Source organism: Anabas testudineus, chromosome 4 (genome assembly GCF_900324465.2).
Source record: "Anabas testudineus chromosome 4, fAnaTes1.2, whole genome shotgun sequence".
In the NCBI taxonomy this organism is placed as follows: domain Eukaryota; kingdom Metazoa; phylum Chordata; class Actinopteri; order Anabantiformes; family Anabantidae; genus Anabas; species Anabas testudineus.
In genome coordinates this window covers 22,032,383-22,057,452 of record NC_046613.1, presented here as the reverse complement: position 1 = coordinate 22,057,452, position 25,070 = coordinate 22,032,383, and the positions used below count along the sequence as shown (strand labels likewise).

Here is a 25,070-nt window from a genome sequence, read left to right as displayed (position 1 = left end):
TCTTTTCTTAGCTCGCTCCTTTCAATGATTTATCAATAATCTATATGCATACATTAGCCCTGAGCATTATTGTCTCTAAATAGTCTCTGTGTCTGGTCCCACGTTCTCATTTAATGTAAAGTAATACTTGTTTTTAACCACAAACGTTCTGAGCTATGAGTTTGTGAAATGCGAATATGGACAAAAGAAGGAAAACCCTGCATTAAGCAATAGCTGTATTTAGTTTAAACAGTTTCCAGAATGAAAAATCTGCATCACTTGTTTTTCACCAACTTGAAAGTCGTTTTCCACCCTTACAAAGCACAGCTAAAACAGTTTGTTTTTTTAAAGAAGCAATTATTGTTTTTAATAAATTATCATACTTTTGGTGTAGTTTTGAACTAACAAACTGCTTTGGTGTTTATTTTTTTATATTTATTTTAGATTAGAAGAGGCTCAGCTGACTTTAGTTTGTTTAATTGATTGCAGCAAATGATTGCCAGGAAAGCAAAAAACAAATAAGCTTTTACAGGAATACTCCTCATTTGTCACTGGATGATAATAAACACAGCAAAGCCTGAGTACATGAAACTGTTGAAACAGTAAATGGGTTGCAATTTAAAAATTCTCTATAAGTTATGTTTTTTGTTTGTTTTTTTTTTTGCTTTGTCTGTTTATGATTCTTTTTATTCTGTGATATAAATCAGTATTTAAGGATATAAGAAAGAAAAGATGGTGTTTTTAACATTTTGCTAAGGATCCAGTGTGTAATATAAAGGGTTTGTGTGTTTGGTTACTTCCTCTGGATTCTGTTCCCTGCAAGCCTCAGATTATATTTGGAGGTTGGAGCAGAGTTGCGTAAACTGTTGAGCAATCCTTTTGTGTGAAATCCACAGCTCCTGTGTATAACAGTCTCCAGTTTTTACTTCTCTCTGGTGGCTCAGGGTAATGTAGGTAAAATGCACATAACCAGAAGCTGTGTCCTATTTCTGTGGATGTATCCACTGGCCTTTGTGAAAAGTCAAGGTAAGACCAAGTAGTTGAATAATTCGTACAGCCTTTGTATCTTATTTTTCAATTTTCTTCTGTGCATTGATATTTTATTGTTAGGATGAACACAAAATGACTCATACTTCTAATCTGTTTATTGCTATCCCACAGAATGCACCCTTCAACAGTTTATAAGCGGCCCCCATTATGATTCGAATTTTGACACAACTGGCATGGAAGCCAGTTATCCTGGTGGAAAACAATTGAGAGTGGGCTGCAATGTTGGTTACAGTGGTTTCTTTAAACTGCTTTGTATTGAGGGAAAATGGCAACCTAGAGGCACAAAATGTCAACGTGAGTAACCAGCTCTTATCTCTGTGAAACTGCACTCTGTGCTGAAGCAGGACACTATTGATTAATCTAAATTAAACGGTATAGTATTAATAAAAATACAGTGTATTATAGTTGAATAGAACAACCACTAGTGTCATCACTGCAATTTGTGCAATTCACTGCCATGAATTTACTGTTATTCTTTCAAATGTACATGTTTTAAGCGAGATCGTGTGGTCATCCCGGTGATGCACAGTTTGCAGATTTTCATCTGGAGAAGGGAGAAGATTTTGTCTTTGGCTCACAAGTTGTGTACACCTGTCACAAAGGGTACGAATCTCTTAGTAATCACAAATCCATACTGTTTTTTTATGTATTTTGTGCTTTGTGACTATCAGAGGTGGAATTAAGTCACATGCACAAATCTCAAACAAGCCTTAGGTTGCTTCAGTAAGAAGTCACACAAAGAAATAGTTTGTGAACAGAGGATCCTAAAACCTGCATTCAAGACTTCAACTGCTCCTTTTCATGGTGCACCATATAGGAGACATCACAGGTGACAGATCTGGACTGCAGGCAGCCCAGTCTAGCACACTCACTGATGCACACTCATACAGTCTGGATAGTTTTCTGTCTTCAGCCTCAGAAGTCCATTAATTTTTTCCTGAGCTGAAACGTGAACTTCTCTAACAGAACTGATGTTCAGCTTCCTCTTTGCATAATAGAGTTGTATTTCTGGATGCAAATGGTGGACTGTGATAACAGCTTGCCAAAAAACCTCCAACCAATGTGGCTTTGTTCGTCACAGTAGCATGACTGTTTCTCATGCATTACCACCTGGGGACTTGAAGGTCACACGTATTTACCACTGATTTCTGTCCTTGGCTTTTTAACATAGATTTCCCCAGAAACTTTAAATCTGTTCACAAAATGGTACTGGTACCGTTCTTTTTCAATGCATTCAGCCAAACTCAAAAGCCACAGCAAACAAGTTAGCTAAAAAGAAATATTCACCTGCTTTTTATGGGTTTTTTACTAAGGAAGTTGGACACTGTTGTGATCCTGTCACTAACATTTTCACCATCACTGTTCTTTTCATCAACAATATAATTCTCAAATCCAAATGTTTATATTTTTGGACTAATAGCTTCCTCATGCTTTGGTCTCTGCTGCTATGCTGTGTTCTTTTGGGTTGCCAGGTTTGCACACATTTGTATATAAATTACCCAATCGTGTTTCAATGGGGATTTTTTTTTTTTTTTTTTTTTTTTTTTTTTTGCTCGTTTGTTTTTTGCTGTTTCAAGTTTAAGTCAAAGTTAAGTCTTTAGTCAAATCACATGATTAAATCCTAAATATACTCTAGTATAGTTTCCAGTGGATCACAGCAGGTTTAAATTAGATATGCCTTCTATTTTGTAACCTTGCTTCAACATATACTCTTCTTCTTTTAGTTATCAAATGGTCAGTCGGAAAAACTACCGGACCTGCATGGCAGAAGGCTGGGATGGTATTGTTCCTATCTGTGAAGGTATGTTAACAAAAAAAGGATCTTATTCACACACACGTGGAGAAATGTCACCATGTTAGTTGGAAAATTTAAAACCTCATTGATTATCTACTTGTACATCAACACTTGATAATGATGAATACATTTTTTTCCATCGTGTTTTTCTTTCCAGCCCAACAGTGCCCAGTTATTAATGTGGACAATAAGGTTCAGGTGATTGGGGACTTGGAGGAAGCAACCTACGGCAATGTAGTTCGATTTAGCTGCAAGTTTGGAAATGAAATCCTAGATGGGCCATCAGAGCTGTATTGTAATGAATATGGAGAGTGGAGTGGCAACACCCCAACATGTAAAGGTACATCAAGATGAAGAAACGGGGAGGAAGTTGAAGATGAACCCATGCATACGTACTGTATATAAAAACCATAGCAAACTAAACTAATATAAACTATTTTAAAGTGTATGAGAGCTCCAAATAATGAATTAAACTGTACCACAAGTAAGATTAACAAGTCAATTCAAACCTAATCTTACCCTTTTACTTTGCAAGGAATATAGTCATTTTAAACCTTAAAGTGTTGTCGCTTACTGGAGATTTGCACACGTAGTTAATTTATTTGTCTTTTCATAAAGAAATGTAGTTATATGTTCATGCTCATGTGAATATTCCTAACAGCTATAACATGTAGACCGCCTGAGATTGAAAATGGTGACGTGCTTGAAGATACCCTGGAGTACAAAGAGCATGACATCCTACATTTTAGATGCAAGGACAAATACAAACGGACAGAAGAACGACAGTCAAAATGCATAAAGTTAGGATCAGGGGCGGACTGGAGTCCCACACCTGCATGTGAATGTAAGTACAGGCTGAGAAATTCCAATGCTTCATAAAAATGTGCTGGGTTATTAAAACAAACTAACATGTGCGACATGTGCTTAATTTCCCACTAACTGCAGTGATAAAATGTAAACTGGATTTGCCACCACTCAAAGGAACCACGTATGAACCTGCATTCAGAAACCTATTTCTACCTGGTGACAGAGTGAGAGTCACATGTGAACAGAGGTACGGGATTTTTGGTTCCTGGGAGTTGACAGCAGAAACTACTTGCAAAGACAATGGAGAATGGACTGTGAGACCAGTTTGCCAAGGTACAGACTCTGTGTGCTTTAGACTGTGTCCAGAGACTATGAGATTACTGGTTCATCAAAGCCTGATGTTTACTTCACATTAACAAATCTGTCTTTTTCTAGAGGTTGTGTGCATCAAACAAGACCCACATGTGAGTCGGTGGTATGTGGATTACTGGAGAGACAAAATAACACTGGGGGAGACTGTAGGTTACAGCTGTAGGTCAGGCTACAAGGAAACAGCTGCTGAGGCCACATGCTCCAGAGGTGGATGGGAACCAAATCCACTTTGTCGAGGTATTATTCAACTGAATTTGTATTTATGGTATTTCTACTATTGGTCCAGTTAGGATCAGTCTTTTTTTACTCTACTATTTTCCACCAATCAGAAACTTAAACTTTAACGGTTGGTAAGCAGAAAAAGGCCATGCGTTAGGCATTAATATGTCTTCTACCACTGCAGGGACCAGTTTAAGTTACATTTTTGTGATTGGTGTTATGGTCCAGAAGCAGTGAATGGCTTAAGAATTATGCTGAATATCTCCAGCTTACTGCAAACCTCAAGGCTTCTCACCATATGCAATCAGTAAATACAGTATATCAGAGCTAGAGATTTAAATTTAATTTGATTCAATCAAAAGAAAAAGGAGAAAAAACACAAACTAACAGTTAACTTGAGTGTACATAATGAAACATGTCTTAAATCTAAAATACTGCACATAAACCAAAGCTTGTACTAGAGCCATTCACTTTCTATTGTTAACAGTAAGTAGTAACAGTTTCATATGCTGACACACACACCTCCCAGATCTCAACATGTTCGCTGGACCTGCATGTCAAGCAAATGCATAAGTTGATTGTACGTTTTGCCGGGAGGCCTGTTTGAAACATGTAGGCAAACATCTCTGAACGTTTGTCTGTGTGCATCTGTATAATTCAGGCAAAAGGTAATGTAGCCTCCTGCAATACTTCAGTGACATTAATGGATAAAACAGGTTATAATAACAAGGATTTTCTTTTTTTTCCAGAAATTACATGTGACAGACGTGATGTCCAGAATGCAGATATTACAAACAACGATAAGATGATATACAGATATAATGAACAAGTCAGGTATGTCTGCAGTGAAGGTTTTACAGGACAGTTTACTCTAACCTGTGGAAAACATGGTTGGTCTGGAAATCTACGATGTACAGGTAAGAAAAAACAGAACAAGTTCAGTGTTGGTGTGTTTTGTGTTGTTGTTGTTGTTTTTATATCTGTGTATTTTTTTTTATATTTGACTTTCTTTGAATGCATTTAAAAAGTTTTTAACAAAACCCCGTCCAGTATTAAGTTGCTGAAGCCTCTTTACACTAAGAAGCAGTTTTCATAGTGCAGTAACAACACAGTAAATGTTACAACAGGGTAAAACTGCATTTTATTTATCTTTCAGAAATCACATGCGAACCACCTAGTTACCAGTATGGGGATATCATCAATAATAAAGGACAATACAGATACAATGAACAGGTTGATTTAAAGTGCAGGGTTCCTTATAAAGGAAGTTTTTCTCTAACCTGTGGAGAACGTGGTTGGATCGGACAACAAAAATGTACAGGTAAGAATTTCATGACAACATACTCAGTGTTGCCATGTTTGTTTGGGCCAGTGCACTTGTTTGCAGAAAAATCATTCTTATTATCTGAATATAAAAATAAAGCAGCAGCTACAGTCCAAGCATCAATTCAATGATAACTCTCTAATGTTGAGAGTGAGGAGGCTTCAGACAGGTGGTCACCACCATCATCTTACAACAGGATCCTTCTCTGGTACTTTGAAAAGCTGAGCAGTGATAAATCATTTAAAAGTATGAGTTTGGTCTGTTGTTACTAGAGAGGCTGTTACTATTGATAATATGTAAAATATGTAAAATATGTAGAATATGTCCACTTCATGTGAAAAGATTAAGTTATAAATAGAAATTATGTGTGTTGTTTGTTTGTTTGTTTGTTTTATTCTTTCTTTCTTTCAGAGATCAAATGCAACACATTGCAACATATTGACCCAAATGCAAACTTGGAAGGAACCCGTCAAGAATACTGGTACAATGAGATAGTTTATTATGCCTGTAAGACAGGGGGGGGGAGTTATTCTCTAACCTGTGGAGAAAACGGTTGGATTGGGACTTCATCGTGTAAAGGTAAGAAATTCAACATAATACAGTTTGTTCCCACTCACTCTCAAACATCATAGAACAGGTCAGATAACTTCACATTATTTACTAAAGGACATTCACTCATCTTCTTCTTCTTCTATTCTTCTACCGCAGCAGTTCAGACTAACAAAGATTCCATGTTTACAACTTGTCTGATAAATGAAGCCTTGAATTGTAATTTTAGATTTAAATTAGATTTAGATTTGTTTATACCACTTTAATGTATATTTATTTAGCACTGAAAGAAATTAGATGAACATGGATAAATGCCACACTTCATGGAAACCAGCTTTTCTTTTATGAAGTATATTTAACACCTGAATACACAGTAAAATACCTCTTACTGAAACACTGTAAGTACTGGAGAGCGTATTTAAGAATACAGGAAATATGAAACACACTTTATTTGTGTAAAGTCTTTTCGTTTAATTTGTTTCAGAAACAACGTGTAAAAAAAAGAACATTGTCAAAGCATACATTGTCCGCAACAACAAGAACATTTACAGCCAAGATGAAACAGTTGAATACGAATGCAGTAGTAACAAGGAAATACGTTTTAATGTTACCTGTGATAAAGGTGTTTGGACTGATATTCAGAGCTGTCCAGGTAAGAACATACAACTAGAACAAATATGGTTTCAAACATTGTATAGTTACTTAACATTAAACTAATGTTAATGAAAGGACCAAAGTTATTTATTGTCCTGTGGAGGCACTTGATGAAAAGATGAAGGATGAGCAACAGGATCCATTTACTTTTAAATGTCAATTCATTTTATAGACATTAAAATGTATCTAGATATTTTTTGTTTTTCTGTTTGAAACTGATAAATTAATGTGTCTTGTTGTCACTTGATTGATGCTGTCTGAATATTTTGCTCTTTTTTTATAGATTTGAAATGTCCAAAACCTAAATTAGACAATGGATTTATAGTTGGTCCCTACAATGACACAGTCTACTTCACCTGTGGTGATTCTTATAAACTTTTGAGCAGTGGATGGTGGGGTGAAGCCAAATGTAACGGAAGTGTGTATGTTGGACTTCAACCATGCATCGGTAACTCATAAAGTCTTCATGTCTAATTCTAACAGGTTTCAAGAAGGAAAATGTCTCTGACAGATCTCTTTACTGGTTTATTACTGGAACCTGTACTCTCCAGTCTAAGTCAAGCTGCCTGAGAGCAGTGACACTGACACTTCACACACATCAGTTTTTTGAATTTAAAATATGTTAAAACGTGACTTGTATTTGATGGTAAAGGTATATACCAAACAAAAAGTTAAATACATTTTATCTGACTACATCATTGTGTAGCAAATTTGAAGCAGCCTTGATTTATTTTTTATCCTGGTGCTGGATAAGTTGAGAAATGTTTCATTGCTAACGAAAAATTAGAAACCAATTGTATTTGTATCTACTTTAGGGAAAAATAAGTGCGGACCTCCTGTTATTCCTAATGGACGTTGGACACCTCAACTAAAAATGTATGAACCCAACAAAAACATCCAGATCCGATGTAACGAAGGATACAATGCTGTGGTTTCTCAGCTGACCTGTCGCAAAGGACAATGGAAAACAGGCGAAGTGACACCCCCAATCTTCTGTACACGTGAGTCATGTTTGATTTCATCAACTGTACGTAGTGTACAAAATATATTAGAGGATTTAATCTAAAACTGTTTCTTTTAATTTCTTGCAGCATCTCTCAAATCCTGTAAGCCCCCACCTAAAGTTGACAATGCTGTGGTGATGGAGTCATATCAAAGTGAATACCTGTCTGGTTCTGAAGTAACTTATCAGTGCAAAGATGACTTAAGACTGGAGGCCGAGGGAGGGGGCACCATTAGATGCCAAGATGGGGAATGGGAGAACAAGAACATTGAGTGCACAAGTACGTACATCCAATAGCATTTCACAAATGACTTCAGAGAAAGCTTTAGAAAGAAGACTTGAGATTTAACACTGCGTTAAATTAGTTTTGATTGTTTTTTGTTTTTTTTAACGTGAACGTTTTGTGTTGAGTGAATCTGCACCGTTTGAATATGATGTTTTACAGTTTGTTAAGTTTAAGAGTTTAAATCAGTAAAATGGGTTAAATTCATAAACATATGTCTTGGTTTATTTACCACGTCTCATTTACTTTGATACTGAGATTATGTGTAAGAGGGATGATGCTTTATGAAGCAGTAAAACTCCAGTTACTCCAGTATCTTATCAGTTCATTGTTTTTTTTTTTTTTTTTTTTTTTTTGTTTGTCATTTGTCAGATCAGACTAAACCAGAACAGCAAATACTGTACTGGTTAAATTGATGGAGAACCCACAATTACTGTGCTGTAATTGAAGTTGTGATACTGAACACAGATGTTTTTTTTTCCTCCCACAGATCAAAGTTTGGAAACTGAACCTGTTTCTCAAGATTCAAGTGTGTCTCAGTAAAGAATACCCCCCACCCCCTTAAAAAAACAAAAAACTAAATCACTTTTTTTCTGTTGTCTGTTTGCCATGTGCATTATTCATATTGGTTTTATCACATAATAATCTTCATAACTATAACCATTACGATGGGTAATCCTGAGTCTAACAATCATATACGTAACAAAGTGATTTGATGTTATGAACTTTTGTTATATTGAATAAAACTGATGATTACAAAGGATGTGTTTAAATATGTTTACTCCATTATTAAACAGCAGGCAGAATATTTTTATCAACATCTTGTTTTGTCTTCCTGCAACTTGTCAGTCCTGCACGATACATACACACCCAAAATCCAACTCAACCACCTCCTTGCGAATTGTCAGTCACTGATTCAAAAACATGCATTTCATCACAAAATGATCCTTATGATTTCTACAAAAACATAATTGAGAGTGAGGCGGTGAACCGAAGCTCGATTTTATTATGATCCTTCTGACAGGTTTAATTTAGCTTTTTCATCACACCAATAATAATAATGTGACACATACTCAGACCTGTAACACCTGGAAGCGACTCATCAACACATTTTCAAACCCTCAGAACTCGACGAGCAGGTCAAGACGTGCTCACACTCGATTGGTCCCATTCAAACTATAGGAGCTGATCACAGCATGGCTGAAATGAAAAAGGATGACTGTAAAAACAGATTTTTTTAATTCCCCATGTACTTAAGTTATTTATACATACATTGTAGTATTATTCCTGATAGTACAATAGTGGTATGTATTACAGTAAAATATTGCACATATAGACCGTGTTTTGATATGACCATGTGATGTTTACAGCATTAGTTCTCTGACCAGCTTGTAGGAGCTGCTGATCAGGGTGAGGTGGATCTTTTATTATTGTTATATGTTCCTTTCTGAGCACAGATGTGTCCAATACAAACTGAGAAGATTCATTCATGGAGAACAAAACAAAACAAGCAAATAGACTTTGTATAAAATATTAATAAAATCAATTAAACCCTGTGCAGTATCTACAGATTTTCTTTCTTCTGGACAAACTATAGCAACATTTTGATTAACGCCAAAATCCAGTGTATTAAATGTTGAATCGGGTCCAGAGATCTGATCAAATACAGCTGAATCTCATTACTTTTGTCAGCCTATAATACTCTGAATATATATCCTTTTTATTACAACTGAGCTTAAAGTGACTTTAGGGTTTTGGGGTTTAGGATCGGTGCAGGTTAGAATGGTGGCCTCAAAATGGGAAAATCATTAGTGAGTGGAGGCGGCTGCAGTTGGACTTTTGTTTGTTTGATGTATTTTAAAGTCTAAATCATTAAAGTGCAAACAAACATGGATCAAGTTTCTTAACTGACTGTTTTTTTTTTCAGTGAGACTTTGTACTGAATTATCAAGTATGTCACACTGAATAGTCAAACAAACCTGTTAATCATCATCCGATCCCGAAAATCGGATCAGACATTGATCTTTTTTCTTCAAACTTGCATGTAGAATTTTATGAATATAGATGTGAGGATACCAAGGGATCCACTCTGAAGAGTCTGTAAACTGCTGCATGTTGTATGACAGATGCTGTCGCTGTGCCTCTTTAAGGTTATGTCAACAGAGCATGCCTCTGTGTTTTGCCTTGTGTCCTGCTGTGTTCATATAGACTTGTGCAATCCCACTGGGCAGTCCCTGTTGTGACCCTCAGCGTCCCCCTGATGACTGTGACTGGTAAGTATTGTGCTCAGACGACATCAGCCTCAGACTCTCATTTGTCCATGCACAGCTGCTCAAAATGCGATTGTCTTTAATTCTTCTGGTTCTCGCGAATGTGGATGTGTCTTTATCACAGAATGGTGAGACTGACCTTTTTAAATTCAACAGGCTAAATTTGTAGCACAAACATCAGGAGATATTTAAGCACTTGTCAACTATATCTTTTGTGTAAAGGTATTTCAGCGTTGTTCAAGATTGTCTGTAACTGTTAAGGAGACGTGCAGTATCCTCTTCTTTACTGTGTTGTTATGTTGTTGTTTGTCAGCATGTGAGGGGACCCCCAACGTTCCTCATGCGTTTGTGACAGAACAGTCCAGAAAAGCTCAGTACCAACAGGGAGATGTGATCTATTTCACCTGTGAAACCGGTTACGTATCTGGTCCGAGCATCAAATATGCATGCACAAACGAGGGCTGGCTGGTAATCCGTAAGGGAACATGCATCTGTGAGTTGACTGATTTTCTGTTGAATGCTTTCAGTGCTTTTATTGTGGTACTATGGAGGCATTAGGTTGTGTCAAAAGGTCTCAGTTAACTTTATGGTTGAATACTCACATCATGTTTTGTTTTGTGTTTTTTAGTAAAACCGTGTGAACTTCCTGATGACATTCCCAATGGCTATTATAGAATTATCAAAGGAGAAGAGTTTGTTTTTGGAGCAGTTATCCAGTATGTTTGTAACGAAGGGTAGGTTGATCTACATTTACTTTTCAAGTTGTTGTTTCGCAGAAGGAAGCAAACAGCTAAGACACAAAAGTGCCATAAGTAGAAATGTTTCAGGTTTCGCAAGATATCAGTACAAGATGTAGTGTTTATGCAAAATAAGTTCAACATGGTGTGAAAATTAACCTTGAATCACAGTCACAGCATTTAATGATTCATGTGTTTATGTCAAAATGAAAAGCTTTATTTTAGTGTGCATTGTTCCATTGCAGATACCAAATGGTTAGTAAGGTTTCCAGTCGGACCTGTATGCTGGATAGATGGACCAATCATGTGCCCGTATGTGAACGTAAGTCTCATAAACAGCATAACAACGTCCTGTTCATCATCTTCACACTTCAACATTGTTTTTTTTTTTAAGCGATACAGCACAAAAAAAAAAAGGTTCAGTAAGTAAAACAACATATCCTGGTTGAGTGGTTATGGTGGTAAGGGCATTAGTGCAAAACATAAACAGCTGCTTTCTACAACTGCTACTTCTTTGATTAGAAATAAGTCAGACACAACCATGTTAATATAAATCCTCAGGGTGAAGATTAACTACAAGCTACAGTTACAAACATCTATTTACTGTTAATTGCAACAATGAATTGTCTTAAATTTGTAAGTAAGTATTTTGGTTCACTGACTATGCCAAAATGACATACAAAACAGGATTTCTACAACATTAACAGGGGGGATTATATCGGTGTAGGTTCTCTGTCATCCAGGTGAAGTTATCTGGAAATCGACTGGACTTCCTTCTCATTTTGTCCACCCTTTGTCCTGTTTCTTCTGTCAAAGCTACAGAATGTAACTTTTTTCAAACACTATATTTGTTTAGTTGAGATGCATATCCACTGAAATGACTGACTGGTTGTGTTTCGTCAGCTCTGAGCTGTGAACCTCCACCTGTGGATAATGAAATTACAGTAAAGGGTTTACCGGAAAATGATGAACCCATACTTCCAGGACGTTTTCTCACATTCAGCTGTGATGTCCCCGGAAAATATAGGAATGGGAGTTCAGCATTAGTATGTGGTCAAGATGGGAAGTGGGATAATCCATTCCCCACATGTGAAGGTAACTTCTTTAAGTCAACATAGTTGTGTTTTTGTTTTTTTAATTGAATTTTATTGTTTCTGCTCTACTTTTTTTTTTTTCAGATATCACTTGTGACGTAGATGTGATGCACCCTAATCTCCATGCAACTGGATTAACATCAGCAAATGAAACCATGAAAATTGGACATGTGTTACAGTTTTCCTGTGACACTGGGTACAGGCTGGACGGGTCTGTCAGAATTCAGTGTTTACAAAGTGGACAGTGGGATAAACCGTTTCCAACTTGCTCTAGTATGTCTGCTTTCACTGGAGCACACTCCCATTTCAAATAAATTATTGAAGCTATAGTGAGATTAATATACTGATATTATAATTTCTGATTCAAAACCGTTTTATAGTTGCCCTTTCCCTCATCAATCGATTTACTTATAGCAAGTATAGATTTTAGTTACGGACAGTAGATCTTTCATTGATTTTTTATTTTGGCCACTTTGAGTTAATGAAAATAACCTGGTGCAGATGTGGAGCATTATCATTCTTTCAGAGTCATTTCTTGCATCTGACCTATGAATACTAATAATATATTAATAGTACTACTGTTTCTAGTCTCCCAACAACTCCATTATTGTTGTTTGTGTCCTCATCTACTTTGTGCATATTAGGAAAAGTTATATTTTGGACAGCATCTGGATAAATATACAGTAGATTTAAATATAATGTTTGTCTGATATTAGATCTGATTTACAGCTGTTTATACTGTAAATACCTCTTTACAAATCTGATTCTCTTCTTTAAAACAGAAAACTGCAGAGTCACAGAAATACCAGGAAGTGTAAGGCTCACTACAAAACATGTAGCAGGTTCTCAACTACGAGCAGGAGAAAAGTTACGATTTGATTGTCGCCAGCGTAATCACGTTATTCACGGGAATGATAAGGTTGAATGTTTAGCAAATGGACAGTGGAGTGAACCCTTTCCAACATGTGGACGTAAGTTTAGTTTTGTTTGTTTTGTTTCATTTGTTTTTTGTCCTTTTTATTAAAGGAAATTATAGAACAAGTGACACCACAGTGCAGTATCAGAGAAGATCTGTTCATTTACCTGTTTACCACTTTGTTTATGTTGTGAAGCAAGTCATGCTTGTAAAGGTGGTCTGGTCTTATTCTTAGTGTTAAGTGAGTTAAGTCTTGTGATTTCTGTGTATTTTCCAGAGTCAGAACAGTGAATATGTTTCTCACTGATACAAAACTGGGGAAACAAATCAGTACTCTAAAGCTGACATAACAGGCTGATCATAACTATAAAGATCAGGACGTAAAGCATTAGAAAGTGACAAATTAAAAAGATACTTTGCTTACTTTATTTCAGCGCCTGTGGGCTGTGGGAAACCACCAACTCTGCCAGATGGAGACCTCAAATACGACATTAAATTCAGTTACGTAAATACTGAGAAGGTTGAATACATCTGTCAGCCATACTACACTATGGAGGGTGAACCTTTTAAAACCTGCAACAATGGTCTTTGGACTGGATCCATGAGATGCCTCCGTAAGTTACAGTCGCCTTTATAATGTTCATATTGCATTTAAAGACGTTTGTGCACACATAAAACTAATCCATGAAGCAGACACGCAGAACATGTTCCTCACTTGGGTAATTTATTTGGAATATACTGTGCGTTAATAAAATACTATGTCTCTGTTATTTCTTCCAGGACCCTGCACTGTCAATACAGACGACATGAACAGACATAATATTAGGTTTACACATAAGACCAATGATAAGCTGTATTCACCTCATAAAGATCATATTACATTTAGTTGTATCAGAGGAACAGTCCCTGATGGCAGATTGGAAATGCGACAGCAGTGTAATGATGGTCTGATGAACCTCCCCACTTGTGTACCTCGTAGTTGGTAATCTATGGAAAGGCCGGTGCTGTTCACAGTCTGTGTTCCAGCTGGACAGTACATGCTAAATCAGAGCTGCCTGGACAAACATGTCAGTGATTGTAGAAAGTGAAGAGATCAACCAGTACTGATCCAGTGTGTATACTTCAGTGCTGTGACACCATTTCAATAAAACATTTATACTCTCAGTCAGTGTTCTGCCTCAACTTGTGTTATAATGTTAAATTCTTATTTTTGTTTTATTTAGTTGATGTGAAAAGTTGTGTCAGCTTCACAGGTGGAAGCAGCACCTTGAATTCCACATAACCACTCATCTTAGAGGTTGTTGGGCTGAAGAGAACTCTTAATCCACCCGTAAACGTATCATGTCAAGATGTTTTATACTTAAAATTGTCCATAAAATCACATGAAAACTCAGTGTTTCAGGTCATATTTATGCCCAAAAATGCTGTTCGGTGGGAACTGGATTTGCTTGAAGTTCTTGAAGATGTTTCACCTTCCATCCAGAAGGCCTCATCAGTCCTGGATGGATATTTAATGTTGAACACCTTCCAGCTCTGAATACTAACTGTTTTACCAGCATAAGGAGGCAGCTGTTGTTTATATTAATATTAAAATTAAGCAGATTCTGAAGATTAAAAGTAATGGCACTGTTTGCATTTTCCTGGTTTTCTGTATAAATTGGTCATGAAATGTGATATGATCTTCACCAAGATCAATTTTTCCAATCTAATAAGACAAGCTAGTGCTTCCTGTGGCTTCATTATGCTTCCCTTGAATCCATGCCCAGAAAGATCAGGCCCAATTCACACATCCACCAGGTTGGACACCTCCAAATGACCCACTGTAGGGGGTAGGAGGGGCTGGCACAGGTGTGAATGTTACTATCTTTTCACATCTTCCCCTTCCAGTGTTTCACCTAATGAGCTCATTGAGGCCAGGAGTGAAGTGAAGCCAACCTGGAGGACAAATCTATGGTCTCTAGCCAACTATCCTCAGACATCAGATGATGTTTCCTCCACCATACGTCATGAAGTCTTTTAGTTAGCTACTAACAGCTGACTGAGCACACGTCCCTTTATGAAGAGTGACACGATACAGAACAAGTGCTGCATGAAACAATATAAACTGAATCTAAAAGTACAAAGGATACTGTATGCATGTGACTGTGATGTGTTGCTGTCTCATTGGGCAGTCGGTGTCATTACCCTCAATGCTCCCTGAGGTCTGTTGGAGACAAACACACAGGACTTCAGGTCTGAACACAGCACTGGTCAAAGGACAATGCACTTCTCTTTAATCCTCTTGTTTCTCCATTTGTTGGGAAATGTGGACGTTTCTTTATCGCAGAATGGTAAGAAGGATTTTTTTAAAAGGCGTCCTTTTAAATTCTGACAGTTTCAGCTGTGAGGAGATAAAGACAGCATTCTGTTAAATGGATAAAAAAAAGGCTGATGGATAACTACATTTCTAGATTAGTAATATTTTCTTATTTCAGGAGAGTGCGTGTTTGTCGCGTTGTTCATTTAAAATCATATTTAGTTATAGTTAGTATATTTGGTCTGTGACAGCATTACAGTGCAGTATATCATAACGTCTGAGTGATAATCAGTTTTGAGTGTGTTTTGTGTTCACTTTTTTCTCTTCAATACATGATGCCATGCTTTTCTCTCTTAGCATGTTCCAATCTCCCAGATGTTCCTCACGCCCAAGTGTCAGAAGACACCAAAAAAGCTGAGTACCAAGAAGGAGATGTGATCCATTTCACCTGTGAAACGGGCTATCAATCATATCAAACCTCCAAATATGTGTGCACAAGGGGGGGCTGGTTGGCAGTCCGTCAAGGAACATGCTACTGTGAGTTACATTACTTTTTTTTTATTTTATTTGTCTTTTACTGCTGACTTGTTCTGACATGCAGGGATGCTACATTCACATTAGATTCTGGATCCTAGTGCTCAGACGCTGAAGTCGTATGATATTGTTAGTGTTGAGGCAGCATACAAGCTCCTTTCAATCAAAACACTCCCCCTGAAAGTACCTCTGTTCATGTTTAGATGCTTTACATTGTGGTAATAGTCAGATTGTCTGTGTTATTTGCCCATCAGCTGATGAAATAGTGTGAATGCTTGTAACTATTTCTTTTTGTTTTCCCATGTTGTTGTTTGTTAGCATGTTCAACGCTCCCACAGGTTCACCACGCTCGTATTTCAGAAGAGACCAGAAAGACTGAGTACCAACAAGGACATGTGATAGAGTTCACTTGTGATCCTGGTTATAAATCAAGCCTGACCATCAAATATGCATGTACAAGTGGGGGCTGGCTGGCCATCAGTGGGGGAAGCTGCACCTGTAAGTCAGTTGTCATTTTATTTTGTGCTTTCAACACTGAAGTGAATACTAATAATAATAATAACACTGTTGTTTGTGCCTTAGACGTACGTACAATCCCAATTCCAAAAAAGTTGAGATATTATCTAAAAGCCACATAAAACTGAATGAATTGACTTGCAAATCTGATGAATCCATATTTTATTCACAATACAACATAGAAAACACATCAAATGTTTACGCTGAGAAAATCTGGTTACTGAGTCATCCAACCACAACACTGTGGTAATATTTGATATGTTTTCTATGATTTATTCTATTGGAGTTAAATAATGTTTTTTTGGGGGAGGGGGTTGTGTTTCTTTAAAGCAACTCAACATTTTATATTTGAAACCAATCTGAGACTTTTATGTCCACATGCAACAACAAAATGCTTTTTTAAAATGTGGTCGATTTTAAAAATCCACAGTGGCCTTGAGGTTTGGTTTCTCTGTTGCAACGTTATTTTGAGGAGTCGGATGTTGAAAAGTGTAATTTAAATATCAAATGTTGCCTCAGTCATGACTTTGTTTGTTCTGCAGTGACCTGACTGACTGTGTGTTTCAAGTTTTAACTTCAGGCTGTGAGCCCCCGCCTGTAGATGGAGGCTTCATAGTGAAAGGTTTACCAGAAAATAACGACCTCATACTTCCTGATCACGTCCTCACATTCAGCTGTGAAGATGGGAAATACCTTAATGGCACATCATTGCTGATATGTGGTGAGGATGGACAGTGGACCAGTCCATTCCCTTCTTGCAATGGTAAACATCAACACGACTGTTAGAAAAATATTACAGAGTTATCTTTGTACATTTCTTCTTTTTATGAGACTGCATAACTTGAAGTGACTCATGGCTTTGTCCTTGTGAGATAGTGCACCTGAATTCTTATATTAGGGAAACAGACAGAATTGAATTAATCTTAAAGAAACTAACTGCATAAAGTTCAATTCTTTAAATCAACATAGTTGTGTTTTTATTATTGTTTATTTATTTGAATGTCACAGTTTCTGCTCTACTTTTTTCAGATATCACTTGTGAAGTAGATGTGATGCACCCTAATCTCCATGCAACTGGATTAACATCAGCAAATGAAATCATGAAAATTGGACACGTGTTACAATTTTCCTGTGACACTGGGTACAGGCTGGACGGGTCTGTCAGAATTCAGTGTTTACAAAGTGGACAGTGGGATAAACCGTTTCCAACTTGCTCTAGTATGTCTGCTTTCACTGGAGCACACTCCCATTTCAAATAAATTATTGAAGCTATAGTGAGATTAATAAACTAATATCATAATTTCTGATTCAAAACCGTTTTATAGTTGCCCTTTCCCTCATCAATCTATTTACTTATAGCAAGTACAGATTTTAGTTTATATCTTTCATTTATTTTTTATTTTGGCCACTTTGAGTTAAAATAAAAATAAAATAACCTGGTGCAGATGTGGAGCATTATCATTCTTTTAGAGTTGTGTTTCTTGCATCTGACCTATGAATACTAATAATATATTAATAGTGCTACTGTTTCTAGTCTCCCAATAACTCCATTATTGTTGTTTGTGTCCTCATCTACTTTGTGCATATTAGGAAAAGTTATATTTTGGACAGCATCTGGATAAACATACAGTAGATTTAAATATAATGTTTGTCTGATATTAGATCTGATTTACAGCTGTTTATACTGTAAATACCTCTTTAGAAATCTGATTCTCTTCTTTAAAACAGAAAACTGCAGAGTCACAGAAATACCAGGAAGTGTAAGGCTCACTACAAGACATGTAGCAGGTTCTCAGCTACGAGCAGGAGAAAAGTTAAGATTTGATTGTCGCCTGCGTAATCACGTTATTCACGGGAATGAAGAGGTTGAATGTTTAGCAAATGGACAGTGGAGTGAACCCTTTCCAACATGTGGACGTAAGTTTAGTTTAGTTTTTTTTGTTTAATTTGTTTTTTGTCCTTTTTATTAAAGGAAATTATAGAACAAGTGACACCACAGTGCAGTATCAGAGAAGATCTGTTCATTTACCTGTTTACCACTTTGTTTATGTTGTGAAGTAAGTCATGCTTGTAAACGTGGTCTGGTCTTATTCTTAGTGTTAAGTGAGTTAAGTCTTGTGATTTCTGTGTATTTTCCAGAGTCAGAACAGTGAATATGTTTCTCACTGATACAAAACTGGGGAAATAAATCAGTACTCTAAAGCTGACATAACAGGCTGATCGTAATTATAAAGATCAGGACGTAAAGCATTAGAAAGTGACAAATTAAAAAGATACTTTGCTTACTTTATTTCAGCGCCTGTGGGCTGTGGGAAACCACCAACTCTGCCAGATGGAGACCTCAAATACGACATTAAATTCAGTTACGTAAATACTGAGAAGGTTGAATACATCTGTCAGCTACACTACACTATGCAGGGTGAACCTTTTAAAACCTGCAACAATGGTCGTTGGACTGGATCCATGAGATGCCTCCCTAAGTTACAGTCACCTTTATAATTTTCATATTGTATTTAATGAAGTTTGTGCACACATAAAACTAATCCATGAAGCAGACACGCAACAGAACATGTTCCTCACTTGGGTAATTTATTTGGAATATACTGTACGTTAATAAAATACTATGTCTCTGTTATTTCTTCCAGGACCCTGCACTGTCAATAGAGACGACATGTACAGACATAATATTAGGTTTACACATAAGACCGATGATAAGCTGTATTCACCTCATAAAGATCATATTACATTTAGTTGTATCAGAGGAACAGTCCCTGATGGCAGATTGGAAATGCGACAGGAGTGTAATGATGGTGTGATGAACCTCCCCACTTGTGTACCTCGTAGTTGGTAATCTATGGAAAGGCCGTTGCTGTTCACAGTCTGTGTTCCAGCTGGACAGTACATGCTAAATCAGAGCTGCCTGGACAAACATGTCAGTGATTGCAGAGAGTGAAGAGATCAACCAGTACTGATCCAGTGTGTATACTTCAGTGCTGTGACACCATTTCAATAAAACATTTATACTCTCTCAGTCAGTGTTCTGCTTCAACTTGTGTTATAATGTTAAATTCTTATTTTTGTTTTATTTAGTTGATGTGAAAAGTTATGTCAGCTTCACAGGTGGAAGCAGCACCTTGAATTCCACATAACCACTCATCTTAGAGGTTGTTGGGCTGAAGAGAACTCTTAATCCACCCGTAAACGTATCATGTCAAGATGTTTTATACTTAAAATTGTCCATAAAATCACATGAAAACTCAGTGTTCCAGGTCATGTTTATGCCCAAAAATGCTGTTCGGTGGGAACTGGATTTGCTTGAAGTTCTTGAAGATGTTTCACCTTCCATCCAGAAGGCCTCATCAGTCCTGGATGGATATTTAATGTTGAACAGCTTCCAGCTCTGAATACTAACTGATTTACCAGCATAAGGAGGCAGCTGTTGTTTATATTAATATTAAAATTAAGCAGATTCTGAAGATTAAAAGTAATGGCATTGTTTGCATTTTCCTGGTTTTCTGTATAAATTGGTCATGAAATGTGATTTGATCTTCACCAAGATCAATTTTTCCAATCTAATAAGACAAGCTAGTGCTTCCTGTGGCTTCATTATGCTTCCCTTGAATCCATGCCCAGAAAGATCAGGCCTAATTCCCACATCCACCAGGTTGGACACACCTATCGACCCACTGTAGGGGGTAGGAGGGGCTGGCACAGGTGTGACTGTTACTATCTTTTTTACACCCTCACCTTCCTGTGTTTCACCTAATGAGCTCATTGAGGCCAGGAGTGAAGTGAAGCCAACCTGGAGGATAAATCTATGGTCTCTATCCAACTATCCTCAGACATCAGATGATGTTTCCTCCACCATACGTCATGAAGTCTTTTAGTTAGCTACTAACAGCTGACTGAGCACACGTCCCTTTATGAAGAGTGACACGATACAGAACAAGTGCTGCATGAAACTATATAAACTGAATCTAAAAGTACAAAGGATACTGTATGCATGGGACTGTGATGTGTTGCTGTCTCATTGGGCAGTCGGTGTCATTACCCTCAATGCTCCCTGAGGACGTCTGTTGGAGACAAACACACAGGACTTCAGGTCTGAACACAGCACTGGTCAAAGGACAATGCACTTCTCTTTAATCCTCTTGTTTCTCCACTTGTTGGGAACTGTGGACGTTTCTTTATCGCAGAATGGTAAGAAGGATTTTTTTAAAAGGCGTCCTTTTAAAAGCTGACAGTTTCAGCTGTGAGGAGATAAAGACAGCATTCTGTTAAATGGATATAAAAAAGGCTAATGGATAACTACATTTCTAGATTAGTCATATTTTCTTATTTCAGGAGAGTGCTTAATTATTTAAAATCATATTTAGTTATAGTTAGTATATTTGGTCTGTGACAGCATTACAGTGCAGTATATCATAACGTCTGAGTGTTAATCAGTTTTGAGTGTGTTTTGTGTTCACTTTTTTCTCTTCAATACATGATGCCATGCTTTTCTCTCTTAGCATGTTCCAATCTCCCAGATGTTCCTCACGCCCAAGTGTCAGAAGACACCAAAAAAGCTGAGTACCAAGAAGGAGATGTGATCCATTTCACCTGTGAAACGGGCTATCAATCAGATCAAACCTCCAAATATGTGTGCACAAGGGGGGGCTGGTTGGCAGTCCGTCAAGGAACATGCTACTGTGAGTTACATTACTTTTTTTTATTTTATTTGTCTTTTACTGCTGACTTGTTCTGACATGCAGGGATGCTACATTCACATTAGATTCTGGATCCTAGTGCTCAGACGCTGAAGTCGTATGATATTGTTAGTGTTGAGGCAGCATACAAGCTCCTTTCAATCAAAACACTCCCCCTGAAAGTACCTCTGTTCATGTTTAGATGCTTTACATTGTGGTAATAGTCAGATTGTCTGTGTTATTTGCCCATCAGCTGATGAAATAGTGTGAAAGCTTGTAACTATTTCTTTTTGTTTTCCCATGTTGTTGTTTGTTAGCATGTTCAACGCTCCCACAGGTTCACCACGCTCGTATTTCAGAAGAGACCAGAAAGACTGAGTACCAACAAGGACATGTGATAGAGTTCACTTGTGATCCTGGTTATAAATCAAGCCTGACCATCAAATATGCATGTACAAGTGGGGGCTGGCTGGCCATCAGTGGGGGAAGCTGCACCTGTAAGTCAGTTGTCATTTTATTTTATGCTTTCAACACTGAAGTGAATACTAATAATAATAATAACACTGTTGTTTGTGCCTTAGACGTACGTACAATCCCAATTCCAAAAAAGTTGAGATATCATCTAAAAGCCACATAAAACTGAATGAATTGACTTGCAAATCTGATGAATCCATATTTTATTCACAATACAACATAGAAAACACATCAAATGTTTAAGCTGAGAAAATCTGGTTACTGAGTCATCCAACCACAACACTGTGGTAATATTTGATATGTTTTCTATGATTTATTCTATTGGAGTTAAATAATGTTTTTTTGGGGGAGGGGGTTGTGTTTCTTTAAAGCAACTCAACATTTTATATTTGAAACCAATCTGAGACTTTTATGTCCACATGCAACAACAAAATGCTTTTTTAAAATGTGGTCGATTTTAAAAATCCACAGTGGCCTTGAGGTTTGGTTTCTCTGTTGCAACGTTATTTTGAGGAGTTGGATGTTGAAAAGTGTAATTTAAATATCAAATGTTGCCTCAGTCATGACTTTGTTTGTTCTGCAGTGACCTGACTGACTGTGTGTTTCAAGTTTTAACTTCAGGCTGTGAGCCCCCGCCTGTAGATGGAGGCTTCATAGTGAAAGGTTTACCAGAAAATAACGACCTCATACTTCCTGATCACGTCCTCACATTCAGCTGTGAAGATGGGAAATACCTTAATGGCACATCATTGCTGATATGTGGTGAGGATGGACAGTGGACCAGTCCATTCCCTTCTTGCAATGGTAAACATCAACACGACTGTTAGAAAAATATTACAGAGTTATCTTTGTACATTTCTTCTTTTTATGAGACTACATAACTTGAAGTGACTCATGGCTTTGTCCTTGTGAGATAGTGCACCTGAATTCTTATATTAGGGAAACAGACAGAATTGAATTAATCTTAAAGAAACTAACTGCATAAAGTTCAATTCTTTAAATCAACATAGTTGTGTTTTTATTATTGTTTATTTATTTGAATGTCACAGTTTCTGCTCTACTTTTTTCAGATATCACTTGTGAAGTAGATGTGATGCACCCTAATCTCCATGCAACTGGATTAACATCAGCAAATGAAATCATGAAAATTGGACACGTGTTACAGTTTTCCTGTGACACTGGGTACAGGCTGGACGGCTCTGTCAGAATTCAGTGTTTACAAAGTGGGCAGTGGGATAAACCGTTTCCAACTTGCTCTAGTATGTCTGCTTTCACTGGAGCACACTCCCATTTCAAATAAATTATTGAAGCTATAGTGAGATTAATATACTGATATTATAATTTCTGATTCAAAACCTTTTTATAGTTGCCCTTTCCCTCATCAATCTATTTACTTATAGCAAGTACAGATTTTAGTTTATATCTTTCATTTCTTTTTTATTTTGGCCACTTTGAGTTAAAATAAAAATAAAATAACCTGGTGCAGATGTGGAGCATTATCATTCTTTTAGAGTCATTTCTTGCATCTGACCTATGAAAACTAATAATATATTAATAGTGCTACTGTTTCTAGTCTCCCAATAACTCCATTATTGTTGTTTGTGTCCTCATCTACTTTGTGCATATTAGGAAAAGTTATATTTTGGACAGCATCTGGATAAACATACAGTAGATTTAAATATAATGTTGTCTGATATTAGATCTGATTTACAGCTGTTTATACTGTAAATACCTCTTTACAAATCTGATTCTCTTCTTTAAAACAGAAAACTGCAGAGTCACAGAAATACCAGGAAGTGTAAGGCTCATGACAAGACATGTAGCAGGTTCTCAGCTACGAGCAGGAGAAAAGTTAAGATTTGATTGTCGCCAGCGTAATCACGTTATTCACGGGAATGAAGAGGTTGAATGTTTAGCAAATGGACAGTGGAGTGAACCCTTTCCAACATGTGGACGTAAGTTTAGTTTAGTTTTTTTTGTTTCATTTGTTTTTTGTCCTTTTTATTAAAGGAAATTATAGAACAAGTGACACCACAGTGCAGTATCAGAGAAGATCTGTTCATTTACCTGTTTACCACTTTGTTTATGTTGTGAAGTAAGTCATGCTTGTAAAGGTGGTCTGGTCTTATTCTTAGTGTTAAGTGAGTTAAGTCTTGTGATTTCTGTGTATTTTCCAGAGTCAGAACAGTGAATATGTTTCTCACTGATACAAAACTGGGGAAACAAATCAGTACTCTAAAGCTGACATAACAGGCTGATCATAAATATAAAGATCAGGACGTAAAGCATTAGAAAGTGACAAATTAAAAAGATACTTTGCTTACTTTATTTCAGCGCCTGTGGGCTGTGGGAAACCACCAACTCTGCCAGATGGAGACCTCAAATATGACATTAAATTCAGTTACGTAAATACTGAGAAGGTTGAATACATCTGTCAGCCATACTACACTATGCAGGGTGAACCTTTTAAAACCTGCAACAATGGTCGTTGGACTGGATCCATGAGATGCCTCCGTAAGTTACAGTCGCCTTTATAATTTTCATATTGCATTTAAAGAAGTCTGTGCACACATAAAACTAATCCATGAAGCAGACATGCAACAGAACATGTTCCTCAATTGGGTCGATTTCTCTAGAATATGATGAACATTAATGAAATACTATGTCTCTGTTATTTCTTCCAGGACCCTGCACTGTCAATAGAGACGACATGTACAGACATAATATTAGGTTTACACATAAGACCGATGATAAGCTGTATTCACCTCATGGAGATCATATTACATTTAGTTGTATCAGAGGAACAGTCCCTGATGGCAGATTGGAAATGCGACAGAAGTGTAATGATGGTGTGATGAACCTCCCCACTTGTGTACCTCGTAGTTGGTAATCTATGGAAAGGCCGGTGCTGTTCACAGTCTGTGTTCCAGCTGGACAGTACATGCTAAATCAGAGCTGCCTGGACAAACATGTCAGTGATTGCAGAGAGTGAAGAGATCAACCAGTACTGATCCAGTGTGTATACTTCAGTGCTGTGACACCATTTCAATAAAACATTTATACTCTCAGTCAGTGTTCTGCTTCAACATGTGTCATAGAGAAGCTGTGAGAATTATGACATTATAATACATATTTGTGCAGAAATTATATAATATTTGTTCTTAATGTTTCAGATTTCAAAAACTAATTCAAAAAGTAATTCCTATTTGTTATAAAAGCTTCTACAGTGATGACTGTTTGTCAGTACCGGTCCATCTGGTGTCATATTATTTATGGAGCACTCCAGGAGCTGAATGATTAGCTACACCAGCTACAACAATTAAAATGCTGATTAAACATATTATCATATTACTACTTTTTACAATCATATGTCAGATACAACAAGTCACTTCCTGAGGTCATTTCTCATTTCGCACTGTGGAACATGGTGATATTACAGGGGAAAAGCCCATGATTAGCCCATAGCAGTGGATTCTGTGTGTTGTATTTATGGTGCGATGACCCCGTCCT

At 37.0% G+C, this 25,070-nt stretch overlaps 2 protein-coding genes across 2 annotated transcripts; both read left to right on the top strand.

The window, feature by feature from the left end:
• Window positions 1-856: 856 nt before the first annotated feature.
• Window positions 857-24,628, top strand: LOC113152480 (complement factor H-like). Its single transcript, XM_026345741.1, has 33 exons — window positions 857-1,005; window positions 1,141-1,323; window positions 1,527-1,632; window positions 2,754-2,830; window positions 2,982-3,164; window positions 3,486-3,668; window positions 3,770-3,964; window positions 4,067-4,240; window positions 4,972-5,139; window positions 5,379-5,543; window positions 5,958-6,125; window positions 6,580-6,747; window positions 7,033-7,197; window positions 7,565-7,750; window positions 7,841-8,032; window positions 10,314-10,433; window positions 10,619-10,798; window positions 10,934-11,039; window positions 11,288-11,364; window positions 11,946-12,137; window positions 12,221-12,409; window positions 12,919-13,107; window positions 13,487-13,666; window positions 19,044-19,247; window positions 19,489-19,518; window positions 20,467-20,598; window positions 20,910-21,089; window positions 21,404-21,583; window positions 22,170-22,364; window positions 22,631-22,819; window positions 23,327-23,515; window positions 23,895-24,074; window positions 24,245-24,628. Exons 1-33 carry the CDS (start codon window positions 939-941, stop codon window positions 24,448-24,450), a joined length of 5,298 nt encoding a protein of 1,765 aa, XP_026201526.1. The 5' UTR covers window positions 857-938; the 3' UTR covers window positions 24,451-24,628.
• Window positions 15,231-18,912, top strand: LOC113152029 (sushi, von Willebrand factor type A, EGF and pentraxin domain-containing protein 1-like). The gene is made up of 7 exons (XM_026344941.1): window positions 15,231-15,382; window positions 15,706-15,885; window positions 16,201-16,380; window positions 16,967-17,161; window positions 17,428-17,616; window positions 18,127-18,315; window positions 18,695-18,912. The coding sequence occupies exons 1-7, from the start codon at window positions 15,313-15,315 to the stop codon at window positions 18,895-18,897; spliced, it is 1,206 nt and encodes a 401-aa protein (XP_026200726.1). The 5' UTR covers window positions 15,231-15,312; the 3' UTR covers window positions 18,898-18,912.
• Window positions 24,629-25,070: the final 442 nt, after the last annotated feature.